The sequence below is a fragment of the Orussus abietinus genome, unplaced genomic scaffold (assembly GCF_000612105.2).
Source record: "Orussus abietinus isolate OABI.00-Male unplaced genomic scaffold, Oabi_2.0 scaffold16, whole genome shotgun sequence".
Taxonomy (NCBI): domain Eukaryota; kingdom Metazoa; phylum Arthropoda; class Insecta; order Hymenoptera; family Orussidae; genus Orussus; species Orussus abietinus.
In genome coordinates, this window is record NW_019394714.1 from 1,092,536 (window position 1) to 1,109,710 (window position 17,175).

Here is a 17,175-nt window from a genome sequence, read left to right on the forward strand (position 1 = left end):
GCAATAGGTTTAACAAGAAATCTATATCAGAACCTCCGCGATACATTTCGGAGTAGGGATCTCTCCAAGATGGTAGAGCCTTCCCGGGTACCTTGCGTAACATTACAATACAATAATAAGAGAGTACATTACAATATAAGAAGAAATGTTAAGGTGACGAGTAGGGGATAGAAGGCGAATTAGTCCTAAAATCTAGGGACACGTAGATTCCTTGCCGAGCGCGAACTCGTCAGCGTTAAGCTTCTTGTATTGCGTGTAGAATAAATACAAGCATCAGAGAGTATAAAAAGCATTCGAGTCTTTTGGCGGTACACCACCTCGCAGTACGCAAGCTTACATTACCGGCCCCCACTTTGGGCCGATATCTTTGTACCTTCATAGTTGTAAGGAGTAGCGCGCTGTTTGTAAGAATATAATTAATCCTGTAATAATAATTAATACGTCGCCTCTATAGCTCTTAGAGAGCCTAACGCGGCCGCCCTTTGCCGGTCGCGAGAACGGCGTTTAGCAGTAACAGTGGACGATCTCTTATTACATACGGTATGAATGTACAAAAAGGGCGTACCGTAAGTCTTTACATGGTATAAAAATTAATGGTATTCAATACACATCGTTATAGTACACGTGAGCAAGTTTGCTCACACGCTGGTACCCACATTTATAGGTAGAGGGTGTTCCAACAAGATAAAGAACCTCGGGTGTATCTCACCGGTTTTTTTATTTGCTCTAACGACCTCCTACGGACCTCGAAATGAAGAAAACCGGCGAGATAAACCTGGGATATTTTCCCTGAAAGAACTTGCGACGCATTCGTTTGGTGGTTTCGTTGACGCCACAAGAAGTGGTAACGAGAGTGGGAATAATTCAAGATGGCGACCACGGCACGCTTTCGTCTTTTCCCCGTTAAATTTCACACCTATAAGGCCTCGCGCCGAACGCGTTCGGAAGGCTTTTGCCGATTAATCGAGACCGCGTTTAATCTCATATCTTTTAGGGCATTTTTCCAGCGGTCTCCTGGCGAGAGTTTGAATTTTAATCCCCCCCGTAGAAAATATAAAAAATAATTCTTCTCAGCTCGCCCTAGCAAGAACTCGCGACTCTTCGAGGAACCTTTACTCCAGGATCGGAGAAATGCGACGAAATACTCCGCTTTTCGATACTAACTCTTAATCGGAAATTGAGTTATTTTCAGTTAAATACGATCGGAAAGCGCCCGTAAAATTGAGGAATGAGCAAGGGCCTTACTCTTAGGTAGAAACTTCGGAAAGAAAAATCACGTCGGCTACGTCCTAAGTTAATAAACAATCGAACAAAAAAAAAAAATACACGACTGCCTAAAGCATCAACGACCGACCGGCCTATGTACTCTATATGTATACATGTATATTATATTGCAAAGTATAAAATATGTAACGTGGTCCGTCGAGTACACTACTACGGGGTTCGATTATGCAGTACGTACACTTAAGAGTAATCGTCGCGAAATTTACCTTCCACAGTGAAATTGAATTATTATTCGTAAACGCTTGCAGAAAAACTAGGCGTCTACGAAATGTAACTGCCGGTCAGTTTTTGACGGATCGTGTACCCCAAAAATCGGCCTATTCATTACGGGACGACAATTCGACAATTAACCCAGATTGGTATATTTTACGGATTCGGTGATCACTATGCATTCACATTTTCTGCGAAAACGTGAGAAATCTAGTCGAATGCCGGCTAGGGAATTTCAGGGGATCAGGGGAGTCGTACTACTCCCGACAAGATACATTTACTCCGGTAAGACAAGGGACTTGGACTAGAGCGACTGATTGTTTAACTGCACGTGCATCTGCAAGAAACAATACAAGATCCCAGCCTGGGCCATCACGTCGACGGTTCCAGCAGCCAGGGGATCGCGACTCTTGGCGTCCGACCTGCTGTTCGTTCCGGGCCGGAGCAGCGTAGGTCCGAAAACCGTGGCCAGGTTGTGCAGGGACATTTTGTTCTGAGCCTCGTGTTTGTTTACGCGTATCAGGTGAGCCAACAGGAAATCAATGACGGCCCTGTTGACCGAAGGCAGTCCCTCGTAGACGCGACGAAGAGCCGAGCCCCTGGACAGCTCTCCCGTCTGGAACGCCTCCAGGAAAGCAGGATACAAAGCGTCGGTAAAAAGGGCTTCGGGCATCTCTCGGAGGTACAGCTTCAGGACTCCCGTCACGGAATGCACGTCAACCTGAAAAGCAGCGGCGAGATCGGTTTAGCTCGACTTCTTCCTAGGCTTTTCTCATAAGACCTTTAAGCCTACTTAATGAAAATTTCGGAGTGGGAAGTCAAATGCAAGGTTTAGATATACATGGCCGAAGGTGCAAACCTCTTTCAGAAGTTGTTCCGCCTCGTAGGAATTGCTTTCGAACGACTTGCGCAATTTGGCCAGATCCGAGGCAGATCCGGAAACGCGATACAATCCGACCTCGCCGACCCCTCGTCTCTCCACCTCCCGGACGCAGGCAGTGATTATGAAAGGTACGTCTCGTTTCTCTCGCCTGAAACGGTTTCATCATTATTGTATCGCTCCTTGTATCGGGTGCTGTGCCAAAGAATTCAAAAGTTCCAAAGAAGCCCAGATCCTATGTTAGCGATTGATGCTCTAAAAGTTGGCTAATTAACCAGGAGTGGGGCTAAAAGAGAGAGCTCACGTGTTAGCCAACGGTATCTCATATATAATAGAGAAATAGAGACACATATAGAAAGGCGAGTACTATGGGTAAGATAAAGAAAGTATACAATTCGCTATGTATCGCCGTAAGATTAAGAGGGATGGAGAGGTGATTACAGCGCCGCCATCCGTTGGCTAACGTACTATTTATCGAGCATCAAACGTCCGGGTCCTTCTGGGCTTCTATGGAGATTTCTGAATTCTTTGACCATGCAGACTTTCGGGCTCACTTGCAGACTTGCTGGATCCTTGCACCGAACAATCCCTGGGGCTTGGCCGAGGGAACTCGCCTGAGGGTCACCTCGCTGGGGACAAATCTTAGGGTGACCTCGAGAGTGGTCGGCCCCAGGTTCATGGACCTTTCCACCTGGTCGGATTGGAGCCAGGACCTACTCAACCGCTGGATACTTTTGCCTCTTAACACGGACCGAGGTCCACACTCCTCGTACAGGAGGATCCTCACGTTCTGACTTCCCTCCAGCTCCACGACGAACGTCTCGCCTTAAAGAGAAGAGAGCGAAATTTCGTACGATAAATATCAGCGTAATTCGGTAACAAGTGACGGTGACGGATAAGTTCTCCAAAATGCTCACCCCAGGTCGGTGCTTGGGCCCTGACCACGCGGCTCTTGGCTCTTTTGAAGTAGTGTCCGTAGCTGTCGACCTCCACCACGATGTAGAGATCTCCAGGTCGGTCCAAGCCTGGAGGCGTGAGGCCCAGCAGGGTCAGGTGCAGATCGCCGAGCAGAAGACTTTCGTCTCGACCTGACCTCAACAGGTAACTACCCATGTCGGTTTGCAGGTAAGTACGGCAAGCGGTGACCCACGCTTGTAGTTCGTACATAGACAGAGGCAGAGGACCTGGAGGCTGTCCACCCTGTTGAAGTCAATCGAACGAGTCAATCCATACTCTACTAACACTCATATAATACTGTTATATTATATGAAAATTTGCAACAAAAAAAAAAACATCAATGGATTATGCATCGCTGCATTAGTACACTACAGTACAGTACAGATTCGTTATTTGGGACCGCAAAGAAACGATCTTACACACCTGTTGTAGCGCCTCCACCGCTTCCACCCACTGCGAGCGCTCGAATTCGCTCGAAAGGAAGAAGGTGTAGGAGTTTTGAACGCGGTGTTGATTCCTGTGAGACACTCGCAACACCAGGTTGGGGGAGGCCAGGACCAGCTGAGCTTCCAGCTCGGCGAGCTTCTTCCGGTGTTTCTCCGAACCCCTGCCACCTAGTCGGATTCTTTTCTCGTCGTTGCGCTCCTCCCACAAGATTTGATCTCTGACGGTGCAAGCTTGGGATCTGTCGAAATAATGGAAATCTTTCATGGCTGGGCTGATTTGGATAATCTCGATTTAAAACCGTGATTTCAAAAAGGAAAATCAAGGATTTTTAATTTTTTAAAAGGTGACTTTTATACCTCAGGGCCACGACATTGGCTGGACTCGTTTCTCTAGGTTCCACGCTGTCCTCCGAGACCGCGGCCTCGGCCACGGGAACGTACCACTTCAACTCGAACGTGAATTTGTCCCTGCCCGAGGCTTTGTACTTGGCACAAGCAATGACATCGTTGAAGAGGAACAGGTGCCTCAGCTTCCTATGCCCATCGGACAGCTCGACCACAAAGGAATTCTTGACCAGCCTCCTCTGGGCTCGATCGTGGCTCTGCAATGTAAACCAGATTGTTTTATTTCTAAATACTCAGAAAAAGACGAGGAATAAAAATGTCCTGTTCGTTACCGGAAACATCGACTTGGTTTGAATGATATTGAACTCGTCCAGGAAATTCCTCGTCATGGCCAAAGCATCCGACAGAGGAGCATGATCTGCGTGGTTCAAAGGCGTGTGCTTCAGAAGATCCTGGAACCGATTCAAAGGAGATAGATAAAGCGCTCAGACGGTAGAAAAAAAAAAAAAATTGGAAATGGGACAGAAAACTCACGTGTAAAACCAAAGCATTCTTCTGAACACGAGCCACCGGTTTGTGAAGGAGATCTTCGAGAGAAAGTCCCGGGCCCTTGGGGAAACTTTTTAATCTGATGTCCCTCGTAATCTCTCCAAACTGCGTGGATTGGGTAGAGCATCTTCGCACGGTATCGGTGGCACGAGCGTAATTGTGAAGGAAGGCACCATACAGTCCGATATTGCTTGCCATAATCTAAAAGGAGCATACAAAATTGCAGGAAAATTTAAAAGTCAAATATCTAGATCTTGAAAATTGATTAGAGTCGCAAGCATTACTATCTCTGTGATATTATTTATAATTCACCGTAACGGGTGATTTGATTTACAGCGATTAATTAATTTAATTTCTCATGCAATCGACACTTCATTGACAGTTACCAACCTTGAACTGCTCCCCTATAGTTGTTTTATTATCCCACTTTTCGGTTTTCCTTCGCAAGCCATCTAAGAAGTTCTGATGCAAACCATGCAACTCGGGGATTTTGTAAAACATTGTTCCAAACTCTTCTTCTGAAATAACAGGCTGCGATGTCGTTAAGGTAGCTCGAATGGCTTTCATGTACTGTCATAAAAAATAAACAAATCTCGTTTAGTTTTACTCGATTATCCACATAGTTGAATGTTTACTTGAGTCTTGTATTCTGAGTACTGCTGTTACCTGCAACATTACGGTCAAGCACTCTACGTAAACAGCTTCACTGTCGACCACTGAATTGACGATGCACTTCACCATGGACGTCCTGTCATCCTCTCGATCTTTGTTCTTTTCCTGTCTACGAGGTGTAGTCGGTGTGGGGGATTCCAAGCTACCCTCGCTAAGACTCAATGGTTCTGCATCGCTGCTGCCTGTTTCGTTGTCGGTGCTAAGAGCTCGCAAGAGGATCGGTGGTGGTGGACCAGCACCTTCTTCGTCTTCGCTGTCCATTGCAGCTCTGTGTCTAAAAAAAAATGCAACGGTAAAATATATATCCATCTGCCATCGAGAAAGCCTAGTCAATTCGCGATATTTACTGGATGAAGTAATCGATGTTCACATAGTTGCTCTGATTTCCTGGAGAATCCGGAAGAGAAGGTGGTCTACGGATTGGAATTCGATTTCCAGTACTTCCCACAGGTGGGACGCGAGCATCGATGTAAACATACTCCCCGGTTTGGTCTAACGCTACCGAATCGTAATAAGGTTCCTCTTCAGAGGCTTCGGCGTCACCATCTTCTCCATCTTCGTGAACCGCCTTTTCAGAATCTACGTAACATCAATCAATTTAATGGTGGTCCGTAAAAATAGGTACACAAGAAATGTCAGTAAATTTAATGTTGAATGCGATAAGGATCGCATACATAAATGTATAAACGATATCGTTACCTTTCTCATCCTCTTCCTTGACCACATCTTCGTACTTGTCCCTCTTTGAATTACCAGTAACTTCGATCACCGTAACATAATTACTTGGCACATCGGGATCACTATTTCTTCTGAGCTCAAGATTTTTTTCAGGACTTTTAGGAATTTCGCTTTTCGGCCTTCTAGCAGAGCTCAAAGTGGAGCTCAATTCGGAGACGCATTTGTCCTGCAATTTACTGATATCCTCCCGTACAGGAAGGGGCGGTGCCAATGGGTCGGCACTATGGGAATGAACGGAGTTCTTCGAACCATATAGGATATCCTCAGAAGAGTTACAGTTCTGCTGTTCAGAAGACTCTGTTCCAGCAGGCTTTGATTCGGTAATCGAGGAATTGGAATTAACAGACAACTGTTTGAGCCTCTCCACATCTGCCAGCAGTCTCTCCAAATACTCCACATAAAACTCTTCCTTCTCCAGCTCCTCCCTCAGAGCCGTTACCTGTACAAAAAATGCCACCCCGTTAACGATTCCTTATCCGACACTGATATCTAGATCCAGATAACACCAAGATTATTAAATTCTCTCGTTAAAGGTCCGATCGGCATGACTCACTCCCTCCATTCTAACAAAATGGTAGTGTCAACACCTGTCCGAATACAAACTACACAAAACTCGCAGTACTCGATTTGCAAATAAAGACACCAAAGTTAAAGCCTTCTTTCTTGCTTGGCTTCACAAGTTTCTTACTCGTTCCTCCAGTCGTAGGACTCTAAAGTCAAAAAAAGCCAGGAAACTCTCGATGACACATCACGATCAGGAAATTTTCCTGCAATTCTCCGCCCATTGGTGCATAACCTCTGTACTCCAAAAGGCGTCGAGGGAAGCTCCTCTTCTGGAGGTAGCGCGGCACCTAACCTTTAAAGCGAGGGTTAAAAGTGTTAAAGGCAAAGGGAAAGCTCACTAGACTCACCTTCTGCTTGTGTTTGACCAGGTTGGCCCTGACATCCTCTTCCCAGGCTGCCGGCAGTGCGCTATCCGGGAATCGTTGCACCCAGACACGCTGAAAGTCTCCGAAAACGCTCATCCCTCCGCGACGTTCCTCGAGGGCGACGGCAAGGATCACCTCAGAGTTCCGTCCGCATCGCACCCCGCCTCTCGGGCACCGATTGCTGGCTCGTCGCGGCGCCGAGGACCGACGTCAGACGCATCCGTTGCCTCGCGAGCCTGCGGCTTCCTCGACGAACCTCCCCGAGAACAGCGGACGAAATTGCAGCACCTGGCCAAGGCAATCCCCTCGGAACCGAGCGTCACTCAGGCGCTGTCATCTTGTCGTCGACATCTCCTGCGTAGCCTGCGTAGTCACGATCCGATCGAGGGATTCTCCTATCATTTCGACGGCCCCCACCCGCCTATAACCTATTGCAGCTGACTCCTCGAACTCGCGACGTCGGTCCGCCCTATCGCGGGAGTGGCGTCACCTGCCAGCGTCTCCTAGAATTAACGAGTTTCCGTAACAAAAGGTAATCTCTGAGACGGATAAAACTGCGGACGCCATTCGGACTAAACGTCGATCGGTTTCGACGCGCCACCGTTAGATGGCGGGAACGCACGAAATTTAAAACAACTCCCGGGAGAATTTGAAAATTTAAGAGAATTCGCAGAATTTGTATTTAAATTACTTTATGAAAGTAATTAATAATTTTAATAGGTAGATAATGGGATATTTAAGACGAAGAGATGAAGCTCAAGACTCCTTAAAAAAAATGAAATTATGAAAGATATTTTACATACTGAGCCTGTTGAAAATTGCCTGAGAGAATGACTCCTTGCATGGCCATGAAAAATCCGTTTTATTGACCGTGCAACATGTAACATTGTGCCACTGCGTGGAGTCGGTAGTTATGGTTACGAGTTCACTATAGTCGTTAACTGGAATTAATAATAATTATCGATTAAAATTAAAATGGTTAACTGGAATTAGTAACTTAAAATTAGAACGCGCTTTAACGGCAGATTTATCATTTTGACCAAATCGAACGGTTACACACTTAAGGTGATGCCGCTTCCACATCCCCTTAATTAAAGACCTCTGCTAGTCGTTATGCAATGGCGTATATCTATTCTCGTACATTCGCGTATAAAATAACGACTCATGATCCACGACCCGTTGACAAATGTCTCCGGGTCATCCCCCACCAGTCTAAAGGAAATCGGACGGTCAAGAAACCTCGCAACGGGCTTGGAAAAAAGAATCAAAGTGACTTTATTGCTAATCCTTCCTGGAGCGTATAGTATAAACGGGATAATTAATTAGCACTTTAGTCATCGCTACATTTTTCCATACCTTGTTCTGAAGTGGAGAAACATCTATCGATAAAATAACACAATAAATATTCCCCTCGCGTATCCTAGAGTTAACAAAACGTCTTCCTCGTCTTCAGCTCGACCTATAAAATTCCTTTGTATAGCCTTTTGCCTCGACATATTGTGTCGATGCATAAGTAATGACCTTTTTTAACACGTGATATAACGTGTAAAAAAACGTCATTACTTATGCATCAACTCGATACGTTTACCTCATTGACATGTATAATATGGATACGAGAATGCTACTGACATTTTAAACAAAACCGTAACTAGTAACCACAAAGTGGGAAAACTTAATTTCCTTCGCGTACTTGCGTAAAGTCGCATTGCCATTATCCCCGACTTAAGGCGATGTGAAAGTGGCGTCAAACGGTTATCGAAAATCTCCCGAGAACAGCCCATCTGAAGAATACAAATTTTTAAAACTGTCTTAACAACCATTTATTACATGAACTCCTGGATACTAAAATTCTATACCTCTTTCTTCTAAATAATCTAAATCGTGGTATTCTCCATTTTATTATAATTAATTCAAATTTACAATAGGTGCATTTACTCTGCGTTTGACGAGTACACGCGGTAATCGTTTGCTTTCAATTAGGCGACAAGATAAGCACTTTCAAGAAAGAAAATTCCACCGTTAAAGGGTCGAAGAGGGCGACGCGTAACGTCAAAGCCACAAATTAAATCGCTTCACGGGGTTTATGGCTTTCCGTATCCACAGTATACATATCAGTGATATACCACTGTGCCGAACACTGTCTTCACGACGTTAAATGCAAAGACGACTCTCGGATCGACGGTGTCGTACGTATATCTCAAGCTCGATTTACAGACGTCCGTTTCGTATCCGTTCAGTATCCGCTCCGTATCCGTTCAGTATCCGTTCAGTATCCGTACCGTCCACGTAAAAGGGGCGAGAAAGTAACGCCAAAGAAATCTCATCTATGAAACTTATCTCCGAGCTGGAGGACCGATACGGAACGGAAGTGTAAATCGATTTTAAGAATTTTCTGATCTAACCGTCGGAGAGCGAGCCTACGAAGCGAAGAAACCAAATTCGAGATGATTTGACGCAGAGTAAAGCGAACACGAGGGTCCAGGCTCGGCGACGAGTCTCCTTCGAGGCACCCTAACTTCAATCCCGCGTCTTAAGGTGAAATGAAAGAGGCGTCGAAGAGATCAATAGTTCATCCTTTCTCCAAACTGGGTGTACCGAATCGTTTGAAATTCTACCAGGTAAACGTAGAAACCCTAAGGAAGGTTCCGACACCCATGAGATTTCATTTTTTTTTTAATTTGTTTATAAGTGATGTTAAAGGTTTCATATCAAAACTGTATTTTATGGGTGGAGGGACCTTCCTCAGGGCCTCCACGATCACGAGGTAAAGTTTCAGAGGATTGGGTATACACCATTTGGAGAAAAGTCTCATAGACGACTGCTAATTGAGACGCCCCTTTGAAGTCGCCTTCATCTCGATGTTTCCTCCGCGGACTCCATCCGAAGGCCCGTCGTCGAGCCTGGAGCTGTCCTCCGCGTCTCCCGTAATTTACACTGGACTCTCACTGCGGAAGAGCGAGTGTCGAAGAGACCCCGAAGAGACCTCGAAGAGGAGGCCCGGCGACCCTGGCTCGAGTTATTGCTGGACTGCTGGGCGAGCGCGGCGCGTGACGAGCCGTATCGTAAAATAGAGATTTGTCGAAAGTGAAGATGCGACGACTCGAATTTCTCTGGTTGAACCCTTAAGCCGAGGGGGTATTCGCGCGAGCTCGAGGTATGAGGGTGGACGAGCACGAGACCGAGTTGCCTATTCGTACAGTGACACCAACCGCGCATTATTCGTATCATCACTCGTACATTCGAGCCGCTATTACTCGTGGCGATATACTTGCCAACTCGGCACGGACTCGACCTCTCGTTGGCAGTTCCCGATTTCGAGTACCTCAACATATGCATATTGATAATAATTATTCGAGTTTACTCGAGCAGCCGACTCAGCCTCCCGTTGGCAACGCTTACAAATTCGAATAACTCGAGTAGGAGATAGACTCGACTCGAGTCGGCAGCGCTTTCGAATCCGCGGAAGTGGAGTCGCCAAGACATTCGACTCGTCGCATCGTCACCGGTAGAAAGTAGCAGGGGGCCGGTGAGTGTTTGGGCGAGAGGTCCGGCTCCTCAGGGCAGGGTGTAGCGAACGTAGGGGACCTCGACGTCGTTCCCGTCCTCGTCGTTGCAGCACAGCTCGAAGACGAGAGCGCGGACGTGGGGCTCCAGCTTCTTCTTGGAAACCTTCTTGACGACCTCCGACATGGGGAGGCCCATGCGCTCCTGGCACTTGGCCTTGGCCATGAAGAACGAGTAGAGCATGCAGACGCCCTGGGAGAGCATGGTCACCTCCAGGTTGTGCCGCTCCTTGAAATAGTCGAGGAACTCCTTCAGGGTGAGCTCGCCCTTCACCTCGAAGCGGTCCCAGAGGGTCCACTCGGTGTCGTAGTACTTGAGCCGGGGCGCGGCAATGGGCTCGGAGAACCCGAAGAAGGGCAACGCAAGGTTGACGAAGCCGTTCTTGAAGATGTCCAGTCGGCGAACACCGCGCGCCAGCTTCAGCAGCTCCAAACAGGCGAGGCCGGCGACGACGGACGTAGTGGTCGCGATCGCCGGGATGATCTTCCCGGCGATGAGCTTGCTCTTGTGCCGGTCGGCCGGGGGGATCCTATAGTTGGCGGCTCGCAGGTTCGACGCGGCCACCACGAAGTCAACGTGGTAGTTGGAGTCGTCATCCTTCTCGAACTCCTGGGGTCGGATCACCAGGCTGGTCAGGTCCTCGGGCCTCGGCAGCTCCTGCTGCAGCTGGCCCAGTCGCTCGTGGTCGAGGGCTCCGCTAGCTACGCTGTCCGGACCGGCGCCGTTGGCCACCTGCACCTGCGAGTCCGTCTCGGCGATCTTCACGCCCGACCTGGTGGAACGAACCGATACTAGTTATAATACGAGTATTCACCCGACACCTTAGTCGATTACAACTACTTTTATTCTACTTTCCTCAAGTTTCAAATTATTAGATGGACTCCTTTTGGAGAAAAGTTTATATAAATATGTTGACTTCTTGGTATATATGAGACACTTTGAAAATACCTTACGCTATAAGTGAGATACAAATACAAGGACCCCCATCCCGAGTATCAATTGTTACCAGAGTACCGACCTGGGCGTGAACTCAGGCACCCGGGTGGCGGCGGCGATCCGGGCGATTTCAACGCGATCACGGCTTCCAGGTAGTCCATAGACGCGAGCCTTAAGGTTAGCCGCGGCGACGATGTAGTCCAAATGCAGCGGCTCCTCCGGATCAAACACCAGCGGCACGGGGCATCGCTTGGGTCCCGACCAGAAGGGCTGTCCGCTGGAGGTGAGCTGATCCGGCGGGAAGTTGAATAGGAGCTGGCGGATCTGGTTGCTGTACTGCTCCTGCCAGTGTCGACGAGCCCATCCGACGCAGTCAGCAAAGCCCCTTGGTCGCTCGTCCACGAGGGCGGCTTTGACCGACTCCAGGACCTCCAGGGGCTGGACTCCCGGGAGCTTGAGGGTGCGCTCCAAGAACTGCGGATCCGCGAGGTACTGGGCTGCGTTTTCCGCAGCCTGCTTGAAGAGGCCTTCGAAGCAGTCGCGCGCCCACTGAAGAGTATGTTCGATCGCGTTCGGGAAGTTCTTCAGGGTGCATATCGGGATGCTCTTCTCGGGCGGGTCCTGCGACGAGCTGTACGACTCGGTCAGGAAGGGCACGACCACCTGGGTGTTGCCCTTCGTTCCGAGGGTCCCCGACTCCAGAAGTGGCTTCCGATAGTAGACGCAACGCCGGTCCATGTAGATGCGCGCGTCCACGTTGTCCAGGGCGTTGGCCACCCCGTCGAGGGCCTCAAAGAACTCGTCGTTGTAGACCCGCTCGGTCTCCGGGCATACTCGGTTCTCGTGGGCGATCACGTTCATCCCCGGATTCATCGCCCTCACCGCTCTGGCCGCTGTCGAGGACTTCGAGCGCTGCACGTCCGCCGGACGGAACAGGAACTGCCGGTTCAGGTTCGACTTCTCGATCAGGTCCATGTCGGTCACCGTCACGCTGCCTCCACCTGCTCCCACTCCCAGCATCGCCAGGTTCTTCAGTAACTCGCAGCCGATCGCCCCCGCTCCTACCACGAAGTAGCGCAGCTTGCCCAGCTCCTCTTGGAACTTCCGCCCGAAGACGGCCACCTGTGCGTCGTATCTATGGAATATAAACGATGCGAGTTAAATTAACGATTTGAGCACTTACTTGATGCATCTACTTTGAGACCGAGTATTTTTGACATTGGTATCCAAAGATCCGATGCAAATAGGAATCGATACTTTTTTTTCTAATACCAAGCGTGTATCGATACTTTCCTTCGATGTCAGTAATAAGTAAAAGTATCGATACTTAGGTGATGTCAATTAACCCCATCATACCTGGACGAGGTAGGCCGGCAGTCCTCCTCGGTGAGCTCGCTACGATCAGCTGGCAGGCACTCGATCGCATCGAAGTAGAGCCACTGATAAATCGGATGGAACTTGCCCGAACAAGCCTTCATAACTTCCTGGGCGACGATGCCACCAATGATGGCGTTCATGGGGCTGAGGTCGCCAGCTGCTGTCTTAGCAAACGTCTCGACGAGCCTAGCATCTACCTTCTCCCCAGTGCCAAACTCCTGCACCTTCGCAGTAATTCGCACCAGCTCCTTCGCATCTTCCTCGTTCCACGGCCGAGGTGGTCGGCCCTTTTCCTCAACGAAGGCGTGCAAACCCAAGAATGCTCGATGTAGCTGCGTCGGGTGCTCAAACTTGGCAAAGTCCGACACGACGAACTCTGGCGTCTTCAGGGCTTCCTTCAGTGGCAGGAAGCGCAGGGTCTTCGGCATCTTTGCCTGAGTAGCGATACCTCCACGTAAGTATTCAGAGCATCCAGAAGTATCCCCAATACTAAAGGTATACGGTCCAAGCACTCTGATCTTCTTAGGCTCGCAGTCGTTCAACTCGACCATTCCCTGGACCTCGGAGAAGGTGACATAATCTCCATCTTCCATTCCATGTCGCGTATCGTCCAGACAAGTAACAACCCCCTCGGAGTCTCTGGAGATGCTCGCGATCATGGCACTAACCGGAGGCTCTCCATTGGTATCGACCACCACAAAAGCCTCTCCAAAGTCACAGAACACCTGCGAAAAGAGACCATGCGTGTCGGCAATGACGAGTGCGATGCCATGAGCCCTGGTAATTTCAGAAACGCGCAGCTGCTCCTTCAGTGATGCATCCGTTAGAACGACCACCTTGAACCTCTCTAGGTAGTCTTCGGTAAGCTCTCCGTCATAGAAATTAGTCGGCACGTAGTTGTTCAATTCAGCAAGGCGCCTGCAGCAGGCGGCAGCTCGATTCTTGCCGACATCCGCCTGGGTCAAGTAGAACTGTGAACCCAGGTCGACCAGACGGCAGAGCTTGGTGTCGTGCAGGGTGACCGACTTGACACCACCCAGGATGATGTTCTTGGCGACCTCGACGCCCAGTCCTCCGAGGCCCGAAATAAGGACGTCTGACGTAGCCATGCGTCGCATGGCATCGTGGCCCAGGACATAGAGCTGCCTCGAGTACAGACCCTCGTCGATCTCGGCTCCTGAGGCGGAATCGGTCGCGGTGGGCGCACCGGACGCGGAGCCGTTCTTCGCCATGTCTGCGAATGCTTCGGCCTCGTCGGCTCCTCCCGTAGTCGCAGCAACGCGTCGCTTTTTGGCTGGGGGGTCAACGGAGCTCTCCACCACCTCAGCACTAGACATCGGACCTCACGGTGGCCGTATATTAGATCTCCGGATCGTCTGGCCCGGCGAGCTTAGCGAGCCAAGCCGCGCGCGGTCTACTCACGCGCCTCCGCCGCGGCGTCGACGCGTCCTCTAGGTCCTCCTCCGGGTCGCGCCCCAACTCGCCGAGATTACGCGCACTGAGCTCACCACTCTCCTCCGGACTGTCCATGCAAGCGCGAGCCCGCGCGCGTTCGGCTGCTCCGCCGTTGCCAGGCCGAGCCGCCTTCGACCTGCCTCTCGAACCTTCTCCGGATTGCTCCGGACGTTCCTCCGATGCCCAAGGCCGAGACCGATGCCGATCGAACCTTGCCCCCGCGATGCGGTTCCGTATCCTACAGGACCAAGAAAGATGAAACCCGATTACGCCAACGACGCGCTAATCGCACCAGTGACTCGTCCGGAATTGGTCGCACGAGAACGGAACGAGAGATACTGCTCGCCGAGACAGCATTGCTAGCCACCGCGAGTGCTGCCCCTGTGGACGCCACGCGAACTAGGTTCACCTTCTTGACGCGACAACTATGATCTGGTCGTGGAGCTTGTGCAAATGGGAAAGATATGGGGTGAAGGCTAGGCTACGCCGTGGAGTATGTTTACACCAGATATCTCACATCGATTTTATAACTGACAATTTCGTGTGTATGTGAAATTGACAATTTCGTGTGCATGTATGTATGTATAATACGTACCCACGTGCTTAGGTTTTTATACGATGTAGAAATTATTCTCGATGTCAGATATACGAATTTATTATTTAATATACGATTTTCTTCCAGAAATTTTTGCCTGAAGGTATTTTAATAGAACGTGTTAGATCTTCCTATTTGATATAATGACTAATGGAGCTATGGACGACACGTGTTCCGAATCTAACAAACCTGAGATCAAGAGAGTTTTGACAAGATTTAAATCAGACACAGGAGAAATCTTGTCGGGTGGGTTGTTGGATCTTCCACTGGACGTTACTGTAGATAAGTTACAACTCATTTGCAATGCCTTGCTCCAATCCGAGCATCCGATACCATTGGCATTCTATATCGATGATGTCCAAGTCGTTGGGACTTTGGAAGAAAATTTGGATGGAAATTTCAGCACGAGTGAAAATGTCGTTGAGATCGTTTACCAACCGCAAGCAGTCTTTAAAGTCAGGGCAGTTACCAGGTGCACCGCGTCTATGGAGGGTAAGAAGTTTCGATATTATTGTTTTATCTTAAATTTTTATAATGATTTTCATATTTTATAATCAATCATCTCGACAGGTCATCGAGAGGCTGTGGTGTCTGTTGCTTTCTCACCAAATGGCAAACATCTAGCAAGTGGCTCTGGAGATACGACGGTACGATTCTGGGACATTCATACGCAAACTCCTCATTATACTTGTACAGGACACAAACATTGGGTTTTATGCTTAGTTTGGTCTCCCTGTGGTACAAAACTCGCTTCTGCCTGTAAAAATGGGACCATCCTACTGTGGGATCCCGAAACGGGAAAACAAATAGGTAAAGTATTGCTTATAATTGTGAATGTACTTTTTCAACAAAAACAAATGACAAACCACTCAATTACGGGCTTGGTGACATGTATCACAATAATTTGTAATAAACAATGTGCAATTTATAACTTAGGCAAGCCAATGTTGGGACACAAGATGTGGATAACAGCTTTGTCCTGGGAACCATTTCACAGTAATCCAACCTGCCGATTTTTAGTCAGTGCATCCAAAGATTGTGACTTGAGAATATGGGACACTGTACTAGGGCAGACGTCGAGGGTTTTAGCTGGGCATACGAAAAGTGTCACTTGCGTTAGATGGGGTGGAACTGGCCTTATATATTCAGGCTCACAGGATCGGACGATCAAAGTCTGGCGTGCTTCAGATGTAATTTCAATTTCATTTATGCACAGAAAATGTAACAATAACCAATCAAACAGACTTGACAAAGCTGAATTTCTTTTTTTCTGGAAAGTGATTTTTTTGCTTGGTGAATATCAAACATACTACATATAATATAGTAAATTTATTTTTTAGGGGATTCTGTGTAGAACTTTAGAAGGTCATGCACATTGGGTTAACACATTAGCTTTGAATGTTGACTACGTTCTTAGGACTGGACCTTTCGAAATAAAGGCAGAAAATAGTAACGATGATCCAGTAGAGAGAGCCAAGTCACGCTACGAAGCAGTAGGAGATGAGAAACTCGTATCTGGGTCCGATGACTTTACTCTCTTTCTGTGGTATCCAGCAAAGGAAAAGAAACCAATCGGTATTATAGTATTACACAATTATCTTATGAATAATGAATTATAAATGCACTCATAATTCATAACAAATCTAATATTCCAGGGAGAATGACAGGACACCAACAGCTGATCAACGATGTTAAGTTTTCTCCAGACGGCAGACTGATTGCATCGGCTTCCTTCGACAAATCGATAAAACTTTGGGACTCGAAGACAGGAAAATATATCAGTTCCTTGAGAGGTCATGTTCAGGCCGTTTACTCGATTGCATGGAGTGCGGATTCTCGACTTCTCGTCAGTAGTAGTGCCGACTCGACTCTAAAAGGTAAAACCTGAACCACATAAATTATCCAATACTTTTAGTATCATGAAAATGATTTGATTATAGTTTGGAATATGAAGAATAAAGGTCTTGACCAAGATTTGCCGGGACATGCTGATGAGGTATACGCCGTTGACTGGTCTCCGGATGGTCTACGAGTAGCATCTGGTGGAAAGGATAAAGTATTAAAGCTGTGGCAAAATTAAATCGACGTGTTTTCTTAACCTTGATCATATTTTTAAGTTTCCCTTTCCCGTCTTACAAATAAATGTACGGTCACTTTAGTGCAGTTCTCCGGATTTCGAATCTGCGCGCCCAGAACGCGCACTTTCCGGTTATGGTCGCCATGTATCATACATTTTAT

The 17,175-nt window shown here is 48.1% G+C and overlaps 3 protein-coding genes across 4 annotated transcripts; 1 reads left to right on the forward strand and 2 right to left on the reverse strand.

Annotated features, from left to right (window-relative positions):
• Window positions 1-4: 4 nt before the first annotated feature.
• LOC105696949 (active breakpoint cluster region-related protein) lies at window positions 5-7,412 on the reverse strand. Its single transcript, XM_012419834.1, has 13 exons — window positions 6,993-7,412; window positions 6,043-6,520; window positions 5,691-5,922; window positions 5,338-5,617; window positions 5,062-5,241; window positions 4,657-4,872; window positions 4,455-4,574; window positions 4,135-4,379; window positions 3,755-4,016; window positions 3,292-3,574; window positions 2,929-3,199; window positions 2,354-2,525; window positions 5-2,215 (listed from the first exon to the last, which is right to left on the reverse strand). Exons 1-13 carry the CDS (start codon window positions 7,104-7,106, stop codon window positions 1,799-1,801), a joined length of 3,270 nt encoding a protein of 1,089 aa, XP_012275257.1. The 5' UTR covers window positions 7,107-7,412; the 3' UTR covers window positions 5-1,798.
• A 441-nt stretch (window positions 7,413-7,853) lies between these two features.
• LOC105696846 (ubiquitin-like modifier-activating enzyme 1) lies at window positions 7,854-14,658 on the reverse strand. Its single transcript, XM_012419622.1, has 3 exons — window positions 12,867-14,658; window positions 11,593-12,645; window positions 7,854-11,346 (listed from the first exon to the last, which is right to left on the reverse strand). Exons 1-3 carry the CDS (start codon window positions 14,222-14,224, stop codon window positions 10,566-10,568), a joined length of 3,192 nt encoding a protein of 1,063 aa, XP_012275045.1. The 5' UTR covers window positions 14,225-14,658; the 3' UTR covers window positions 7,854-10,565.
• Window positions 14,659-14,811: 153 nt separating this feature from the next.
• LOC105696847 (notchless protein homolog 1) lies at window positions 14,812-17,018 on the forward strand. Of its 2 annotated transcripts, none has more exons than XM_012419623.1 (7): window positions 14,812-14,916; window positions 15,025-15,429; window positions 15,508-15,747; window positions 15,874-16,127; window positions 16,278-16,512; window positions 16,593-16,814; window positions 16,878-17,018. In XM_012419623.1, the coding sequence occupies exons 2-7, from the start codon at window positions 15,081-15,083 to the stop codon at window positions 17,015-17,017; spliced, it is 1,440 nt and encodes a 479-aa protein (XP_012275046.1). In that variant the 5' UTR covers window positions 14,812-14,916; window positions 15,025-15,080; the 3' UTR covers window position 17,018. The 2 variants fall into 2 exon arrangements, with proteins under 2 accessions (XP_012275046.1, XP_012275047.1); XM_012419624.1 differs by lacking the exon at window positions 14,812-14,916 and adding an exon at window positions 14,927-14,949.
• The last annotated feature ends 157 nt before the right edge of the window (window positions 17,019-17,175 follow it).

Coding starts and splice junctions, on each gene's coding strand:
- LOC105696949 (XM_012419834.1), bottom strand. CDS start 7,106: ATGAGCGTTTTCGGAGACTTTCAGCGTGTCTGGGTGCAACGATTCCCG. Junction 5,923..6,042: donor CAAGGAAGAGGATGAGAAAG/GTAACGATATCG, acceptor GATGTTACGTAG/ATTCTGAAAAGGCGGTTCAC. Junction 4,017..4,134: donor GCCAATGTCGTGGCCCTGAG/GTATAAAAGTCA, acceptor TTATTTCGACAG/ATCCCAAGCTTGCACCGTCA.
- LOC105696846 (XM_012419622.1), bottom strand. CDS start 14,224: ATGTCTAGTGCTGAGGTGGTGGAGAGCTCCGTTGACCCCCCAGCCAAA. Junction 12,646..12,866: donor TGCCGGCCTACCTCGTCCAG/GTATGATGGGGT, acceptor TATATTCCATAG/ATACGACGCACAGGTGGCCG. Junction 11,347..11,592: donor GTGCCTGAGTTCACGCCCAG/GTCGGTACTCTG, acceptor TCGTTCCACCAG/GTCGGGCGTGAAGATCGCCG.
- LOC105696847 (XM_012419623.1), top strand. CDS start 15,081: ATGACTAATGGAGCTATGGACGACACGTGTTCCGAATCTAACAAACCT. Junction 16,128..16,277: donor AAGTCTGGCGTGCTTCAGAT/GTAATTTCAATT, acceptor TTTATTTTTTAG/GGGATTCTGTGTAGAACTTT. Junction 16,513..16,592: donor AAAGGAAAAGAAACCAATCG/GTATTATAGTAT, acceptor CTAATATTCCAG/GGAGAATGACAGGACACCAA.